We start from the raw sequence: 19,884 nt of genomic DNA on the forward strand, positions 1-19,884 counted from the left end.
GAACCCCGCTGGTGCCGGGGTGTCTGGTTTCCCATACACTGTTGCAATCACTTCCCTATTTGTGTTCATTGTCCCTGGGATCGTTCCATTACTATGCTAACTGTCCCGGAGATTGCCTCATTAGTATGCGGAATGTTCGTTTCGGTGCTGTCTGCTCTCTCAGCAGACAGAATACACAGTGGCTTGTTGCAGCCTGCTTGTGCTGCAAACTTTGTCCATTTTTCCCTGCAAGCTTTGCGTTCCTCCATTTTGTATTGAGGGAATGGCCAACTTCGGTGGCTACAGGGGCGTGTCCTGTGAGTACGTGAAAGACTGGTAGTATGACTAGAGATGTTTAGGCCGTACCATTGCATTGATGGCTGCCCACTGGCCCACAATTATGTTCAAAATACAGCAACTATGTACAGTGTAGAAAATTGCGGGGGGGGGGGGGGGGGGGGGGGAATGGAGAACAGGCAAGGAAAACAAGAGTCCATCCGCAGGCAGAAGTCCACCAGTACGTCATATTGATTCAATCAGTCGATTGAGCGCCTTTGATGTCCTGCTTGACCTGCGTAGCTGTGCCGGCGAAGTCGGAGCGGTGGTCGTCCGTGACTCCGGGAGCGATGATCCTGTTCCTGTGTCCGTACCCCTGGTCGGAGCTAGCGGGGGCCAGGCCAGGGGAGGGGCTTCCTGTCCGCTGGGCCGTGGGGGGGGCTTGCTGGGGGCAGTTGGGGTTGGGGGGAGGTGCTGGCGCCGGGGGGTGTGGCCGGGATCCAGCGGGTGTCAGGTCCCGAAGGGAGACCGTGTCCAGTCAACCGTCGGGATACTCCACATACGAGTATTGCGGGTTTGCGTGGAGTAGCTGGACTCTTTCGACCAACAGGTCCGACTTGTGCACCCGCACGTGCTGCTGGAGCAGAATGGGCCCGGGGGTAGCCAGCCAGGTTGGGAGCGGGGTCCCTGAGGAAGAGTTCCTGGGAAAAACAAGAAGACGTTCGTGAGGTTAAGGAGTTTTGCGGTATGGAGTAATTTGCGGAGGTTGGTTAGTGGAGGTACAGAGAAGAGACCGGATTGAGTGGTGGGCGTCTGGCAGGACCTCTTGCCAGTGGGAGACTGGGAGATTTCTGGACCATAGGGCCAGTAGGACGATCTTCCAGACCATACCGTTCTTCCTCTCGACCTGTCCGTTACCCCAGGGGTTGTAACTGGTCGTCCTGCTGGAGGCGATGCCCCTGCCGAGCAGGAACTGATGCAGCTCGTCACTCATAAATGAGGACCCCCGATCACTATGGAGGTACGCGGGGTAACCGAACAGGGAGAAGGTAGTGTGTAGGGCTTTGATAATGGTGGTCGTGGTCATGTCGGGGCAGGGAATGGCGAAAGGGAAGCGGGAGTACTCGTTAATCACGTTGAGGAAGTTCGTGTTGCGGTCGTTGGAGGGGAGGGGACCTTTGAAGTCCCTGCTGAGACGTTCAAAGGGGCGGGAAGCCTTTATCAGATGCGCATGTTCAGGGCGGTAGAAGTGCGGCTTGCACTCCGCGCAGATGTGGCAGTCCCTGGTCACTGTCCTGACCTCCTCGATGGAGTAGGGCAGGTTGCGGGTCTTTATGAAGTGGAAAAAGCAGGTGACACCCGGGTGACAGGTCCGCGTGGAGGGTTCGGAGGCGGTCCACTTGTGCATTGGCACAGCTGCCGCAGGACAGGGCATCGGGAGGCTCGTTTAGCTTCCTAGGACGATACAAGATGTCATAGTTGTACGTGGACAACTCGATCCTCCATCGCAAGATCTTATCGTTCTTCATCTTGCCCCTCTGTGCATTATCGAACATGAAAGCCACTGACCATTGGTCTGTGAGGAGGGTAAACCTCCTGCCGGCCAGATAGTGCCTCCAATGTCACACAGCTTCGACTATGGCCTGTGCTTCCTTTTCCACCGAGGAATGGCAGATTTCGGAAGTGAGGAGGGCACGGGAGAAGAAGGCCACGGGTCTTCCCGCTTGATTGAGGGTGGCCACCAGAGCTACATCAGACGCATCGCTCTCGACTTGAAAGGGGAGGGACTCGTTGATAGCGCACATCATGGCCTTTGCAATGTCTGCTTCGATGCGGCTAAAGGCCTGGCGGGCCTCCATTGACAGGAGGAATGTGGTGAACTGGATGAGAGAGTGGGCTTTCTCTGCGTAATTGGGGACACACTGGGCGTAATATGAGAAGAAGCCCAAACAGCGCTTGAGGGCTTTGAGGGAGTGGGGGAGGGGAAGCTCCATCAGGGGACGCATGCGTTTGGGGTCAGGGCCTATCACTACATTACGCACTACGTAGCCGACGATGGCTAGACGGTCGGTGCTAAACACGCACTTATCCTTATTTTAGGTCAGGTTAAGGAGTTTTGCGGTATGGAGTAATTTGCAGAGGTTGGTGTCGTGGTCCTGCTGGTCGTGGCTGCAGATGGTGACATTACCGAGATGCGGGAAGGTTGCCCGTAAACCATATTGGTCGACCATTCGGTCCATCTCCCTTTGAAAGACCGAGACCCTGTTTGTGACACCGAAGGGAACCCTTAAAAAGTGGTAGAGCCGCCCATCCGCAGTGTACTTTTGTTCACTCGCGTGGATGGGGAGCTGATGGTAGGCAGACTTGAGGTCCACCATAGAAAAGACCGTGTACTGCGCGATCCTGTTGACCAGGTCGGAGATACGTGGGAGAGGATACGCGTCCAGCTGCATAAACCTGTTGGTGGTCTGACTTCGGACCTGATGAAGGTCCCGTCCTGGGTACTGTACCGTCTGCTCCTGGTGGCAATGGGTTTGCAATCCTGGGTGAGGTTTGCAAACAAGGATGGGGGATCGACCTTGAGGGACGCGAGGCTGCAGACAGTAAGGGGGGGAATAGGGCCGCCGAATTTGAACGTTAAACTCTGGAGGTTGCACTGGAAATCTAACCCCAGGAGTGCTGCCGCGCAGAGGTGGGGAAGGACGAAGAGCTTGCAGTTTTTAAACTCCCTCCCCTGGACCTGCGATCTGGACCGAGTGCGAACCGGAGGCCAGAGCGATTCTTTGTTTTACCGGGTAAACGGGAAGTGCGCAGCATCTTACCGTAGCAGGGTGCACGAAACTCTCTGCGCTTCTGGAGTCCAGCAGGCAGCTTGTCTCGTGGCCGTTGAGGAGCATCTTCGTGGTTGCCGTGGACAGCGTGCGGAGCTGCGACTGGTCCAATGTTACTGAGGCGAGTCGTGGCAGGAACTCCGAGTCGTCATCTGGCAGAGAGCAGGTCACCTGCGGGGTCCTCGGTGCCGATCCAAGATGGCGGTGCCCGTCGGCCGCACGTGGTGGCGGGTGAACGAAATGGCGGTGCCCGGGGATCGCACGTGGCGTCAGGGGACCAATATGGTGGCGCCTGACGATCACTCGTGGCGGTGGGTGGCGGGTGCAGCAAGGTCCGTGGGCCGCACGGGGCCCCTGAGGAGAGCGGTGGGGGGGGGGGGAACCCAAGGTCGTTGCTCGGGACCGCAGCGCCCCCGTTAGACTAACAAAGGGCCGCAAAGTGGCCCTTCTTGCCGCAGCCTTCACAGGTTACGGTGCGGTCGGGCAGCGCTGGCGGGGGTGCTTTGCCTGGCCACAAAAGTAGCAGCGGGGCCCCGTGGGTTTATCGGGGTGCCCTGCGGTGCCGGCCTGAGGGGGGTCTGAGTCTGCAGAGGTGAGGGGGGTCGCGTTCCATGCCGCCCAGGGGGCCGCCGCGCGGTCGGGAGCGTACGCACGGGCGTTGCGATTGGCGACATCTAGGGAGGAGGCGAGGGCCCGTGCCTTGGTGAGGCTTAAAGTTTCTTTCTCACAGAGTCTCTGGTGGATCTGCTAAGATTGCATACCCGCAACAATAGCGTCTCTGATTAAAGGTTTGGTGTGCTCGGCCGCAGAAACTTGTGGGCAGCCGAAGTTCCTCCCCAGGACAAGGAGGGCCCGGTAAAATTCGTCTAAAGACTCACCAGGGAATTGCTGCCTCGTGGCCAGTAGGTGCCGAGCATAGACCTGGTTCACCGGCCGGATGAAATGTTCTTTAAGCAAGTCCATGGCCATGTCGTAGTCTGTCGTGTCGTCTATGAGCGTGTACACGGCGGTGCCGACGCACGAGTGGAGGATGTGCAATTTCTGTTCCATCGTTGGGCGGTTTTCGGCTGTGCTCAAGTAGCTATTGAAACAAGCCAGCCAGTGTTTAAATGCTGCTGTCGCATTTGCTGCGTGCGGCTTGATACGAAGCTCCATACTTTAAAATCTTGTGCATTAAATTGATGCACAATCAATGGACACAAAACTTGGATGAGATCCAAACGATAGGCTTTAATGCACAAGATGTGTGCCCGGCAGCAGACGTACAGAAGAAAGGCCGACGGCCGGGAGGCACGGGTTCTTATATCCCATCTCGTAGGAGGAGCTACCTACCTCTCAGCCAATTGGCTGAGAGGCACATGACTTACCCGGGCCAATGGGCTCCAAGCAGCTTACTTCCAGGTACCGTAATACCCCTAGTCATACTACCACTTCCTCCATGCATATAAAAACAGTAAATGGCCCAAGTGGGTACAGTGGGGCGAAACCCCTAAACCAGATCTGGGATCCAAAGGGGAATATTGCTGGAGTCATACTCAGCTTCTGCTCTTCCTTCTTTGGGGTTGTTGCTGGTGATGGCCACTGTTGTGGTCGGTTGCCGTAAATTTAATCAAATTAACGAAGACAAGGATAGCCAAATAATGAGATTACAGCAGGACCTAGTGGACGCTGCTGGATGCATCCACCAGCTAGAAGCCGATGTAGCAATGAGAGAGGAGAGGAACCGTGTCAACCTCATACATATGAGTGAATACCAGGCCCAGTGTGACAAGGCCCATCAATAAACACAGCGCGCTATCGGTGAGAAAGATGCCGCTGTTACCCAATTAGAGGAACTGAAATTAAAATGCAGCGACCCGCAGGCTGCGGTAAAAGTCTTACACCGAACAGGGAAAGAAAACAGGAGCCGCGCTGTGGACCATACCAAATGCCTGTGTGGGATAGGCAGATTACAGTCCCAATTGGCAGTTACAGGAGTAATGTGCACCTTCACCACAAATTCCAGGGACAGTGACCCAGGGGTAGAATGGCAGCAACTAGAAGAGGATGCCTCTGACTATGAGTCGGCAAGGCCCACTGCCGACTGAGGGGCCCGTTCCGCATTCCAAGAGGTAGAACCAACCGCACCACCTGAACAGGCCCCGGAAACGACCCCCATCCCAATGAATCCAGTCACCACCCACAGACACGATGGACAGAACCCCAATGTCACCTACATAACGCCCTGCACGATGACTCAGCTCACTGACATTGCAAAAGCGATTAGGGTGTTCGAACCCACCGGGGGCAGAAACGCTCTTTTTGAGATCATCGGCCAATACCGTGCCCTAAATGGGTTAGACGAGGCAGACGAGGTCAAGCTCATCCTCCTGTGCCTAAGTCCCGCAATCCGCTCTGCCTGACCCAATCCCCAAAATGTAGCAGGGGGAACCTTGCGCCAAATGAAGGCGGCTGTTCTGACTGCCATAGGATGCAATAGAGACGACCGAGCGAACGGCCTCAACAATTGTCAGCAAAAGGAAGGGGAACATCCGACAGCGTTTGCAAGTCGGCTGTGGAACCAGTTTATTGGGGTTTCCGGTTCAATAAACAGAGCCAATTAGATCCACATCACCCATCCACATGGATCCGGACCCTGATAGCCCATGCCACGCACACCAGTCGCAAAGCATGCAAGAATTACGACCCTGAAGACGATCCACACAATGAGACCTGAGCTATCCGGAAAATGACTCGCGCTTGGGAGTCAAATAGATGAACATCCCAAAATTAAAAATGAATCCCATCTGCCCCAACTGAATTCCCAGCCCGGTGTGACGAAACGTGGGGTGAGGTAGAATCAGGGGACCAGTAGTCCCCACCTACCCGCCGCCATATACCCTGCTGATTGCCGACGCAGGGAACCACAAGCCCACACAGGACATACGCCCAACCCCACATGCAGGGTACCGTATACAGCCGAGCCCAGAGGCCCACAAGCACATTGTTACAACTGTGGGCAACCCAACCATTTTGTCCGTGACTGTAGGGCACCAACCAACTACCATAAGACCATTAGACATCAGAGCAGAATTAGGCCATTCGGCCCATCGAATTTGCTCCGCCATTCAATCATGGCTGATATTTTCTCAGCCCCATTCTCCTGCCTTCTCCCCATAACCCTGATCCCACACGACCGTCTCAGTGATTCCCCAATGATGGACCCCGACCCATGCCCCTCGAAGGACTGGCCCGACAAGCCACCATAACCTCGCTAGAAAACGCCGACATCCCCTTTAACCTTTATCCCCAATTAGAACACGGACCTGAAGCATGACGGTGCCCGGCCTCACCGACTTGGGTGTGTAACACCAAATGGGATAGTGTAGGGAGACCCCTAGTACAAGGAGAGGTTGGAGTCCGCCTCGCTGAGTTCCTTTGGGACACAGGGTGGATCCTGCACTGCTCTAAACACATCCCGAGACCTCAACTGCACATGGCATACCTGGAATACAATCATATTAAACAGTTTTACAGGCCACCCACAGGAGGGTGCAGAAATTGATCTACTAGAATTTCGATTAGGAAACCTGGTACGTCACCATCCCGCCATCTTAGTGAAACTCCAGCCCGAAGCTGAACATATACTGGGATCTGATCTGATGAGAAAATGCAGTTTATCATTCGACCCGACAAATTCTTGTATATGGCGCATGCTGGCTACCCGCGGTCCACAGTCAAGGTGGCCACCGACAGATACATAGACCGAATCTTTTGGAGAATTATAGATCAGCCCCACAGCAATGACGGAGGACCCTGAAGCACAGGGTATATTAGCCAAACACACACAGGCATTCGCCAGTCACAAACATGACTGCGGCCGAATAACAGGGGAAGTAATCATAGAAGGTCCTGACCCTCAACCCCAAAGCAAGCTGAAGGGGAAGTGGCCAAGGTCATTAGCAGTTTGTTAACACAAGGAGTCCTGCGCCCTGTTGCTTCCATTAACAATTCCCTCATATTGCCGGGAAGGAAACCGGACAGTTCCTGGAGGCTCACAATTGATTATCAAGCCCTAATTCAGACCACCCCCATCTCAGCCTCCACAGTGGCGACCAGTCCAGAAGCCATGATGAATCAAGCCCCACACGCTCAATTTTTCACAGTTTTGGACATCAGTAATGGCTTCTGGTCAATTCCCTTAGATCAACACTGTTGATACAAATTTGCCTTCACATTCCAGGGACAACAGTGCACCTGGGCCTGTCACCACAAGGTTTTCATAACTCCCCCGTCATATTTCACCAGCACTTAGCAAAGGGCGTAGAGGGATTCTCCAAATCAGAATGATTGGTACAATTCGTAGATGATTTCCTCTAACAGACTGAAACAAGAGGGGAACATCTCGGATTATTGGACGAACTGCTGAACCTCCTCACTACATTAGGGTTAAAGGTAAATCCCAAGAAAGCCCAGATCATGAGATCACAGGTCTCTTACTTGGGTACAGCAGTGACTGAGGGAAAGCACGAGGTAGAAAGGAAGCGAATCGAGTCTGTAACACACCTTCCCTTACCAAAGGACATGAGCTCGCTACGCTCGTTTTTAGGCTTGGTGGGTACTGCCGGAACCATATCAACGGTTTCGCCACTAAAGCCGCTCCCCTGTCCGAACTCTAATGAAAAATCACCCCATGGGTCTGGACTGTACGACATACACAAGCAGTCTCAGACCTCAAACAATCCCTTGCACAAACCCCTGCCTTACAGATACCCAACCCTGAGCTCCCCTTTGCTATTGAAGTAGGGCCCACTGACAGCACACTAGCCACCGTGCTCCTCCAAAAACTGCACGGACGACTGGGCCCAGTAGCCTCCGCTCCCCGCATGTTAACACCGGGGGAACACAGCTTCACAATATGTGAGAAATACCGACTATCCTCTTTTGGGCAGTACATCGTTTAATTACATAGTCACCCGAAATCCCCTCACCATCCTCACTGAACATACCCCGATACAATTGCTGCTGAACAGGCGGGTAAAGGACGGGGCAGTCAGCCAGAACAGGATAGCAAGGTGGACACTTATCCTCCAAGGCCAGGACATTGTAGTGAAACATACCGGCACCTCCACCTTCCCGGCAGACAACATAGCGTATAGAGGGGGAGCCTCACAAATACCTGATTCCTGCAGTAAATGGGTGGAGGAAGCAGGGGAGCCAGACAGACTCAGAACAGCTTAAAGATTTATGTTGATGGATCCTCCATGGTGGAGGACGGAAACAGGAAAACGGGATGCAGCATCTATGTGGAGACCACAAAAGCAAGCCCCTGAGGGAGATAGCCTGAAAACTTCCTGCACACATGGGTACCCAGGCTGCAGAGCTCACAGCAATAGCTTACATAGTCAGCCACCCCGACCTGTTTCCCACGCCAGCAGGCATACATTCAGATAGTGTGTATGTCTGCAACAGTTTAAGGGATTTTATGTCTCTCTGGGCAGCAAGGGGATTTATCTCGGCGGATGGAAAGCCTCTGCCATTAGCCCCACTATTGAGATTCATTCTCCAGACCACCCAAGGCAGACAGTATGGAATAATAAAAGTCAAGGCCCACCACTGCACCTCCCCAGTTGGGAATGTCAGAGCGGATGGATCAGCCAAACAAGGTGCCCGGGAGGGAGAATTTTAGCAACCACCCGTCACTGAACGCACTGAAGCTGTTAGTGTCAGTCAGACCAAAGTCAAAGACCTGAAACAGGCCCAAAGCAGTGACTAAGGCCTGAAACAGATTCAGGAAGGGGTATATCCCGCCCCCTTTGACAAATGGAGGGGCACCATCACCGTCCAGGATGGGCCCAACCCTCAGCTCCCCTTTGCTCTTGAAGTAGGGCCCACTGACAGCACACTAGCCACCGTGCTCCTCCAAAAACTGCACGGACGACTGGGCCCAGTAGCCTCCGCTCCCCGCATGTTAACACCAAGGGAACACAGCTCAAGGATGGCAGATACGCGGTTCCGACAAGAAAATCAAATTATTTTGCAAAATCATGATGTCCAGGGTCATCAGCGAGCGGGGGCCACAAGCGAACAAATCCTAGGATTGTGCTGGTGGCCGGCGCTAGAACAGGATGTGCGACATTCTGTCAACAATTGTATCATCTGCGCCCAAATCAACCCTGATAAATATGCCCAAAAGGCAGAACTCAGACACACCCGCCCAGTAGAGAGGCCCTGGACAAACCTCCAAATTGACTACATCGGTCCTCTACCACCCGGTGCAGGGGCGAACAAGTACATCCTGGTCATTGTGGATACCTTTAGCAAGTGGGTAGAGGCTTTTCCAACCCGCACCAACACTGCCAAGGTCATGGCTGACATCCTAGTGCATCACAGATTCATTTGGTGGGGTCTGTCCCGCAGCATTGACTCCGACCAGGGCACTCACTTCCAGCCCAGGTAATGCAGCGGGTGATGGGACTATTTGGAGTAAATCAGCAATTCCACATAGCATACCGCCCCCAATCCAGTGGCATCGTAGAGAGAATGAACCGCACTCTGAAAGATCCGCAAGACCGTTTAGCAGAACAACTATTTCTGGAATAAAGTCCTGCCCTTTGTACTCATGATAGTGAGAAACACTGTGTCTAGTTCCACCGGTTTCACTCCCCACGTCTTAATGACCGGGCGACCGATGCGGGGAATCGAACCTCTATTGGGGTTGGATTTATCAGGACCCGAAGTCAGGGCCCTCACCCAGAAGAATGCCATCAAAGGGATAATACAAAACTTTCAGGCAGCAAAACAGGCAGCAGGGATTTAGGTGGGCAAACGGAATCAGCAGAGCAAGGCCTACTTCGATGGGAAAGTAAATCCAGTCGAGTACAAGGTGGGACAAAAGGCAATGCTCTGAGTTTTCCAACCAGGCACCTTCTTATCCTCCAGATACGTTGGACCCTATCCGGTGACAGACAAGGCCAGCCCCTCTGGAAACGAGGGATTGGTGGGCCCCAAGAAAGCCGGATGGTATCATATCAACCAGATGAAGGCACTTGGCTCGCAGCAGAACTTCCACCAACACCACGTCACACTAGAGAGGATCTTCGAGCCCCCAGAACCTCTTAATCCACACCCTGTACTCCAGGAATCGAACTTCCACCCTATACCTCCAAAATCGATTCCGACTCGCCCGGCGCAGCTCCGATTCACCGGACGTCAGGAAGAAGGCCTCGTTTGAGGGGACCTCAACCAAAAGGACTCCGGGAAACCACAAAAGGTCACATGCTATGGCGTCCCTGGTACAGAGACCCACAGAACCGTTTGACCTTGCACTCACTACCAGAAGTGATAACGCAGCGGGTACCCAGCAGCCGAAGCCGACCCATGCAGGTTCCCTCCGCTGAGGAGGAATCAGGACATCACCATCCTGTTTCTGGTCACAATCCGGTCCTGTGAGCTGGTTTAGCTCACTCAGCTAAATCGCTGGCTTTTAAAGCAGACCAAGCAGGCCAGCAGCACGGTTCGATTCCCGTACATACCTCCTCGGACAGGCGCCGGAATGTAGCGACTAGGGGCTTTTCACAGTAACTTAATTGAAGCCTACTCGTGACAATAAGTGGATCAAGGGGAGGGAATATGGTCATTTTAAATACATACTGCAGTCAAACCTCAGGAAGTCTGTTGTTCGTAGTCCAGATCGAGCTAGACTTTCTGTATATACTGTATCTAGAGAGTATCCACTGTTACCTCATACGGGAACTGTTCAAGTACAGTCCACACCACCAGAGATGGGACACCTGGGATGTGCTCAAGTGACCTGGCAAACGATCATCAACCAGACCATTGGCTGTTGGTACCCCCTCCCGAGACCTCATTGACCGGAAGCCAGAGATGTTTCTAGAAAGGCTGGGAGAGGGTTAAAAGTAGGCATCGCAGAGACACCAGAAGCAAAAGACTAGCAGCAAAGACTCAAAGCAAAAGACTTGAAGCAAAGACTCGAAACAATGACAAGAAGCAAAGACTCGAAGCAAAGACTCGAAGCAAAGACTCGGTGTGTGAGGTCACCCTGACCAGACCAAAAGCAAGCAAGCAAGAAACAGCCAGCGAGAATCACCTTTGCAAAGAGGAACCAGAGGGACTCAGGGATCGGATCTACAACTTACCAAACCACCTTTGCAGGTATTATAGTCGAATCCTGGGTGTTTCATGTATGTAAAGTGGGTAATTTACGGGTTAACTATATTTAATAAAGTATGTTGCATTATATCCATGTCCATACTTTGTTCCAGTCATAAATGAAGACATCTGGGTCAACTTTAATTAAGGAGCTGGTTGAAGTATCTGAATTGGAAAGATACAACAACACTCTCTCTACAATTCACCTTCGTCATCCATATTAATATTTCCTTATGTGTCTCTGTGTCAATTTGTGCTTTTTAACGCTCCTGTGAAACTCCTTTAGACTTTACATCACATTAAAGCCGCTATATAAATGCAGGTCTTTGCTGTTGTGGTTGTTAAGGACACGGAGCCAATTTATGTTATAGAATAAAAATAGACCCCGTTCTCCCTTTAACATCTGACTTTCTCGGGTTGCTCAGGCTCCATGCAGGGACATGGATGACCCACTCCTTGGATACATGGACAGTGCGGCTCTCTCAGGGTCAGTCGGAAGGTCACAGACACAACCCCCCCCCCTTAACCTTACTTCTTTCGGACACTATAGGCAATTTAGCATGGCCAATCCACCTAACCCGCACATCTTTGGACTGTGGGAGGAAACCGGAGCACCCGGAAGAAACCCACGCACACACGGGGAGGACGTGCAGACTCCGCACCTGGGACCCTGGAGCTGTGAAGCATTTATGCTAACCACCATGCTACCGTGCTCCCCTTTTTGGGTAAAAAAATGTCTCCTCATCTCTCTCCAAAATAGTTTACCCTGAATCCTCAGACTGTGACCCCTGGTTCTGGACACACTCATCATTGGTAACATCTTCCCTGTATCTACCCTGTCTAGTCCTGTTAGAATTTTATAAGTCTCTGAGATCCCCCCTAATTCTTCTGATCTCCAGTCAGAACAATCCCAACATAGTCAATCTCTCCTCTCCTCATACGACAGTCCCGCCATCCCTGGAATCAATCTGGTAAACCTTTGCTGCACTCCCTCGAGAGCAACAACATTCTTCCTCAGCGAAGGAGACTAAAACTGCACACAATACTCTGGGTGTGGCCTCACCAAGGCCCTGTATAATTGCAACACATCCCTGCCTCTATACTCAAAACCTCTCGCAATGAAGGCCAACATAGCATTAGACTTTTTTTTAAATAAACATTTTATTGAGGTATTTTTGGTATTACAACAACAACAAAATAAACAATGTATATGAGACTATAAACATAGTGCAAAAGCCGTCTCCCTCCTTTACAGGTCCCACCTGTCTACGTAGGAAGTCCCACACCTGCAGGTACCTGAATTAGTTTCCCCTCGCCAACCCAAACTTCTCCTCCAGCGCCCCCACACATGGAAAGCTCCCCTCTATAAACATGTCCCCCATCCTCTCAATCCCTGCCATATCCGGAACCACCCCATCCATACTTCCTGGAGCCAACCGGTGATTATTACAGATTGGGGACCAGACCGATGCTCCATCTTCTCCCACATGTCTCCTCCATTGCCCCGGACTCTCAGGACCACCACCACGGGGCTGGTGGAGTACCGTGCCGGCGGGAACAGCAGGGGCGCAGTTACCAACACCCCAGATTGGTGCCCTTGCATGAAGCCGCCTCCATATGCCCCCATGCCGACCCTCCCCCACCACCCACTTCCTGATCATGGCTATATTCGCCACCCAGTAATAGTCACTAAAATTTGTCAGCGTCAGCCCGCCCTCTCCCTACTTCGCTCAAGCATTACCTTCCTTACTCGCGGGTTCTTGCCCGCCCAAACAAAGCCAGTGTGGAAGGGAAATTAATGAGTTGCCAATTTAGAAGCATGCTGGGAAATGCTTGACTATAATTTAAGCATGCTTTTGGACTAAAATAAGTAGGTCAATTAAGATAAACAAAATACTGCTTAATATTTTGCTCTCGGCCTTATTATGAAAACACATTGTCCTCTGAAAGATAACAAAGCCAAGGGCAAGAACATACATACTACGTATTTTATTGTACGTACTTTCCAAGGTCTATTTAATATAAACATGCCTGTTTACTTCAGATTATAAAAACATCCTGTCTTCAATCGAATCACAGAGTGCAGTGCACTGGCTTTTGCAGCTGGAACACTCTCTCTCCACAAATATATTTGTGTAAATAAATTTCCTTAAATCGAACCTCGAGGAATTTGTCTATATTATGATTTCCACGACTGCCAGTGATCACTTTGTTGACCCGTTTGAAAAAGGACCGCGGAATAAAGATGGGGAGACACTGAAGCACAAACAGGAATCTCGGGAGGTCCGTCATCTTCACCATCTGCACCCTCCCAGCCAGAGACAACGGAAACACGTCCCATCTCGAAAAATGTCCTTCATTTGGTCTACGAGTCAGGCCAGATACCCCATAAACCAGCCAAATTCCCCTGGAATCCTCATGATTTCTTCCATCCCTCTATTGGGTCCGATACATACAGAAGAGGTCGTCTGCATAGAGCGAGACTCTGTGCTCCCCCCCCCCCCCCTCCCCGGACCAACCCCTGCCAGCCCCTTGAGCCCCACAGTGCAATTGCCAGGGGCTCTATGGCTAGCGTAAACAACAGAACGGTGCAGTCTAAAATAGTCCAATGTTGTCCTATCCGTCTGTACGCTTGCCACAGGAGCCTGATACAGCAACCTGACCCAGTCAATAAAGCCCCGCACAAATCCGAACCGTCCCAGTACCTCCCACAGATAATCTCATTCTACTCAATCAAAAGCCTTCTCTGCATCCATTGCGATCACTACCTCCACCTCCCTACCTTCTGGGGGCATCATGATCATGTTTAATAACCTTCTTACATTGGCCACCAACTGCCTACCCTTAACAAACCCTGTCTGGTCCTCCCCACTACTGTCCGGAACACAATCCTCAACGCTGGAGGACAAAATTTTGGCCAGCAGTTTGGTGTCCACATTCAGTAAGGATATCGGCCTGTAGGAGCCATTAGCCTTCTTTACCGCCTGCTGCACCTGCATGCTTACCTTCAGCGACTGGTGCACAAGGACACCCAAATCCTGCTGCACACTCCCCTCTCCCAATTTACAACCATTCAGGTAGTAATCTGCCTTCCTGTTTTTGCTTCCAAACGGAATAACCTCACACTTATCCAAAATATGTCCAGATCATGCTGTAGGATTGCGGCATCCTTATCACAGTTCACCCTCCCACCTAACTTGGTATCATCTGCAAACTGTGAGATGTTACATATTGTTCCCTCATCCAAATCATTAATATATATTGTGAATAGCTGGGGTCCCTGTGGCTGTGTTATAGCCCAGTGTTTAGAGAACCCCAAAGTGTATCATGGAGTTCACCTGACCCACAATTTTAATACATTGTGGTATGGGGAGCACATGGCCCACTCTACAGGTGTCGTACAGCAGAAATTGAAAAGTATTTTTTTAAAGCAAAACAATGTTTATTCTATGAACTCAAGTTAACCTTTTTAAAACATACAGTGAACATCTTAGCAACCATCAATTCAAATACAACCCCCAAAGAATATAACACTGAGTAATCCTTAATAACTTCCCAAGCAACATCCAGAAAACAAAAGAAACACCTTTTAACAGAAGTACATCAGGTTTACATTCACTACTGAGAACATTTATAATTCTGAATTCACCAAAGATCAAGAGATAGTATTTTCATGGCAGAGAGAACAGCAGTACACCTGCTTTGGCTGGCTTCAGCTCCAACACTGAAAATGAAACCAAAAAAACACAGACACATCCAAGCTTTTCTCAAAGTGAAACTAAAAAGTAGAGCCAGAGCTCAGCTCCATCAACACTCTGACATCACTGCAGTAACATGAGCAGACAGAAATTTCTTAAAGTGACATTCTCATGACACACCCCACTAGTTATCGCCTGCTAATTTGAAAAGGACTCATTAATTCCTACACTTGTTTCCTCTTTGCCAACCAGTTTTCAATCCACCTCAATATATTTCCTCCAATCCCATGTGCTTTAATTTTGCACAATAATAATAATTTGCACATCTTGTCATTTATATAATATTGTAGAACAGTTACAGAAAATCTAATACTGTTTAATCAGGGCAGCACGGTAGCATTGTGGAGAGCATAATTGCTTCACAGCTCCAGGGTCCCAGGTTCGATTCCAGCTTGGGTCACTGTCTGTGCGGAGTCTGCACATCCTCCCCGTGTGTGCGTGGGTTTCCTCCGGTGCTCCGGTTTCCTCCCACAGTCCAAAGATGTGCAGGTTAGGTGGATTGGCCATGATAAATTGCCCTTAGTGTCCAAAATTGCCCTTAGTGTTGGGTGGAGTTATGGGGATAGGATGGAGGTGTTGACCTTGGGTGGGTGCTCTTCCCAAGAGCCGGTGCAGACTCGATGGGCCAAATGGCCTCCTTCTGCACTGTAAATTCTATGATAATCACGGCCATGAAGATAGTTATTATAAAATACTCGTCAGTGAACTATATGCCGAGTTTTCACGGCCCAATGGACGACCATTTAAAGTTGTGACAACAACCAATAAATAAATCCAAAAGAACACTTTACTGAGTTATTTTATCAAACTGCAGAGTTTCAGTAAGGAACATGTCCTACCTTCTCTTCTGACAAGCTTCCTCCTGAAAGAAATGAATGAGGAACAGTGAGGATGACAGTAACAGATTTCAGGAGGAGTTAGACAGGCTGGTGAAATGAGCAGACTCAGAGCAGATGAGATTTCACACGGAAGTGGAAAGTGATGGATTTTGGAAGGAAGATTGTGGAGAGTCAAATAAACTGGAACTGAGCATCAGTCCCGCTCACAGACACAGTGACTCTCACACACCGTACCAGACACACCCACACACTCACAACATGGAACGAACTGGAACCGGGTTACAATGGGAGTTCCAGTAAACAATTAAATTTGGGCAAAACAAAGGAAGCGTGAAAATCAAGAAAACTCATTCTCAGGAGGTTACAGGTATTCCCAGGAATCTGCAGACCGTGTGGGAGCCGTTCGTTTAGAGACAACAACAGAATCGTTCAGGATGGGAAACAATTTGTTTAATTCTGTATTTTTTCAGTAAATTCTATATTTATTTCACAGTTATCAGTTGCTTTGTGACTGTGACGTTTCACTGAACTGACCCGCAATATATTCCCTCACCTTCAGAAATATCAGCTCGTCTTTTTGCTCCATCTGTTTCTGTAACTTTGAGAGTTTCTCCTCAATAGAATTTAAATTCTTCTGAATCTCTCGAAGGTTTTTCTCCATTGGTTCCAGAATCCTCTCCTCTTCTCCCCTGAGATCTCTGAGTAAAAGGTGCTCTTTCTCAGTGAGAATCTGGTGCATTTTACTGAACTCGGATGTGATGTGGGTCTGCAGACTGCTGGACTGTTTCTACCAAATGAAATGTGAAACATAATTAATGTCCCGCGATAAAGGGAACAAAACTAACCGAGATCCCAGAAAATCAGCACAGGGAGACCTTACCCTAACTTCAGAAATCTTCCTTTTCTGTTTCAGTTCCGTTTCTAGAACCGCCGATTTCTTCACAGTGAGAGAATATAAGGAAGATTTCAGCTGATCCTGGGATTGGGAGAGAAAAATCACAGAATTGAAGTGTTAGAGCAGGAAATGGGACAAAACTATCAACTTAGAAATTGTTTTCCCTTTTACCTTGTAGATTTCAACAGCTTCTTTAATCGGCAGGAAATTGTGAGATTTGTGTACACGCGAATCTCTACAAATCAGACAGATCAATTTCTTGTCAGTTTCACAAAACAGCTTCAGTTCTTCCTGATGTTCCTCACAGTGAAGTTTACTTTCCTTCTCTTTCGGATTCAGCTTTAATTTTCGAGTTTTCTCTGTCACATTCGCCAAGGCCCGATTTATCCTGAGGTTTCTTTCCGGAAACACTTCTCTACATTCCGGGCAGGAGTTTACCTCCTTCTTTTCCCAACACTGGGTGATGCAGGAGCGGCAGAAGTTGTGTCCACAATCCAGTGTTACCGGATCAGTGAAGAAATCGAGACAAATGGAACAAATTGCCTCCTCGCTCAAACTCTGGACCTGCTGTCTGGAAGCCATGTTCACACTCAGCACTTCCTGATTCAAAGTTCTTTCAGTGTCGATCTTATTGCGCTGCTGACTCGCCTGAACAACGTTACCGAGTGATCAGGAGATTGTATCTGAGAATTTTTTTGTATTGACTAAAATATTCCGCTCTAGATCCTGTCGACTGTTTTTTTAACTTTGGCTATTTTGGGCAACTTTTATTTTAAATTACAGAAGAACTTTTCCCTCTTAATTTGAACAGAACTGAATATCTGACTTACTGATTGGACTTTATACTGTCCCTGAGATAAACATTGAATTCACCTGGAACATTCCAAATTATCCTTAGCTCCTGAGGGGTTACTTCAATTATTTTTCCCTTCCCATTTGTGTACTTTTTAATCCCAGAACTGCCTTTCACAGGGAGCACATTTGTGCGAGACAGAGAGATTCTCTCCAGCCTCGTTTCAAATCCATATGAATTTCAATCCGACTCCGAATTCCCACTAACATTCCTGTGTTTAACCAGATGGACTTTTCACCTCCCGCTGCTCCCTATCACCCAGATCCCGACAGACTCCACTGTCTGAGATTCACTGAAATTTACTAAAGCCAGGCAACCAGATCCCAGAATGGTTTTTTTGGAATCTCCCTCTCCCACTGTCTATCTCCATGGCAACATGAATCACACTAGCCTTGTATCCAAGAAATAATGCTGATCAACATGTCCTTAGAAATGTTCTTTCTCTGTTCATTTTGGAATTAAGTGAACAGCTTAAAGTATCGCTGTTTACAACCTGATATTCTCAATACCGGGGACATAGCTTTAAATTGAGGGGCGATAGATATAGGACAGATGTCAGAGGTAGGTTCTTTACTCAGAGAGTAGTAAGGGCGTGGAAAGCCCTGCCTGCAACAGTAGTGGACTCGCCAACACTAAATGCATTCAAATGGTCATTGGATAGGCATATGGATGATAAGGGAATAGTGTAGAGGGACTTTAGAGGGGTTTCACAGGACGGCACAACATCGAGGGCCGAAGGGCCTGTACTGCGCTGTAATGTTCTATGTTCTATGGCTGACAGTCTAACGGCTGTAAACACAGGCGCTGCTGAAATTACCTCCAGGTGTTTCCTAACAAAACAATCCCAGTCTCACATTAATCATTAAGGACACCTCACACAGGGCTGGTGTCAAAGACACTTCAGAATAGGTTGTATTCCCTTATAACAAACATATAAACCTCAGTTTTGATACACTTACAGGAGCACGAAGGACAAACAGGTTTAATGTTTGGAGGGAGGTAGTTGAAGAGGGAAGCTTCGTGGACGTATGGCAGTGGGGGAGAAGGAGGGAGAACAAAAATCAAATACTGTGGATGCTGGAACTCTGAAACAAGAACAGAAAATACTGTAAATACTCAGCAGATCCGGCAGCATCTGTGGCGAGAGAAACAGAGTTTATGTTTCAGACTGGGACCTTTCATCAGAACGGAGAAAAGTTAGAAATATTGGGACTAGTGTCAGGGTGAGGATTAGGTTTCAGGCCAGAGTGAGGACGAGGGTTAGGGTGAGGGTGAAGATTACATGACGATGTCAGATATTTTGAGGAAGTGAAGGGAGTTACTGTTCGGGTGAGGGTAGATGGTAATCTTATAGATGTTGGGAAAGTGAAAGGGGGAGGGTGGAAATAAGTACAAAAGGGAACGTCTGTAATAGGGTGGAGAACAGGACAGATTAAAGGTTTCACAGTGAAAGGCCAGAAGGAGTGGTAAAGGACAAGTGAGAAAATAAAAGATGTGACGAGAGAGGATGTAAAGGACACATTAGCAGCCTCACGAATACAAAGTAAAGTAATTTAGAAAACAAGTGAAAAAATAATAAACCAACTAAATGAACATATGGAGAATGGGAGCAGAGATTGTGATCTAAAATTGTTGAACTCAGAAGGCTGTAAAGTGCCCAGTGGGAAGATGAGGTTCTGTTCCTTGAGTTTGTGTTGAACTTTATTGGAACACTGCAGCAGGCCAAGGACAGAACGGTCAGAGTGGGTGGAAGGTAGAGAATTAAAATCACTGTTGAGTGGAATCTCACGATCATACTTACAATCTGAATGGAGGTGTCTGTAAAACACTCAGCCAGGCTTTGTTTAATATCCCCAGGGTAGAGGAGACACGTCCTGAGCAGCAAATACAGGATATTTAATTGAAATAAATATAAATTAATCAGTGTTTCATTTGGAAGGAGTGTTTGGAACTTTACACAATGAGAATGGTAGATGTTAAAGGTCAGATTTTTCACCTTCTGTGTTTGTAATGAAATGTTCTGTATGTCTTGGATGTAACTAAGTAATAAACTACCTGAAACGCTAACTTTGTTTCTCTCTCTACCGATGCTGCCTGACCTGCATTTCCAGCATTTTCTGTGTTTATTTCAGATGTCCAGCCACGACAATATTCTGTTCTGACTTTTCCCGGTGTCCTGGACCACACCAGCAACCACCCCACATTCCCCCACCAACCAGCCCCTTCCCTTCACCGCACCTCTCAGCAGACATCACCGAAGTGAGATTAACTGGTCATTCGTATCATTCTTACTTTGTGTTGT

The 19,884-nt window shown here is 49.3% G+C and overlaps 1 protein-coding gene across 1 annotated transcript in view; it reads right to left on the minus strand.

The window, feature by feature from the left end:
• The window catches only part of LOC119975735 (zinc-binding protein A33-like), a 31,990-nt gene extending 13,904 nt beyond the window's left edge, over window positions 1-18,086 (minus strand). Inside the window, exons 1-4 of the mRNA XM_038815561.1 lie at window positions 16,901-18,086; window positions 16,715-16,810; window positions 16,388-16,621; window positions 15,835-15,857 (exon numbers count right to left, since the gene is read on the minus strand). Coding sequence (XP_038671489.1) covers window positions 15,835-15,857; window positions 16,388-16,621; window positions 16,715-16,810; window positions 16,901-17,311 — 764 coding nt within the window. The 5' untranslated portion in view covers window positions 17,312-18,086. The remainder of the gene's footprint in view (window positions 1-15,834; window positions 15,858-16,387; window positions 16,622-16,714; window positions 16,811-16,900) is intronic.
• Window positions 18,087-19,884: the final 1,798 nt, after the last annotated feature.

Source organism: Scyliorhinus canicula, chromosome 13 (genome assembly GCF_902713615.1).
Source record: "Scyliorhinus canicula chromosome 13, sScyCan1.1, whole genome shotgun sequence".
Taxonomy (NCBI): Eukaryota; Metazoa; Chordata; class Chondrichthyes; order Carcharhiniformes; family Scyliorhinidae; genus Scyliorhinus; species Scyliorhinus canicula.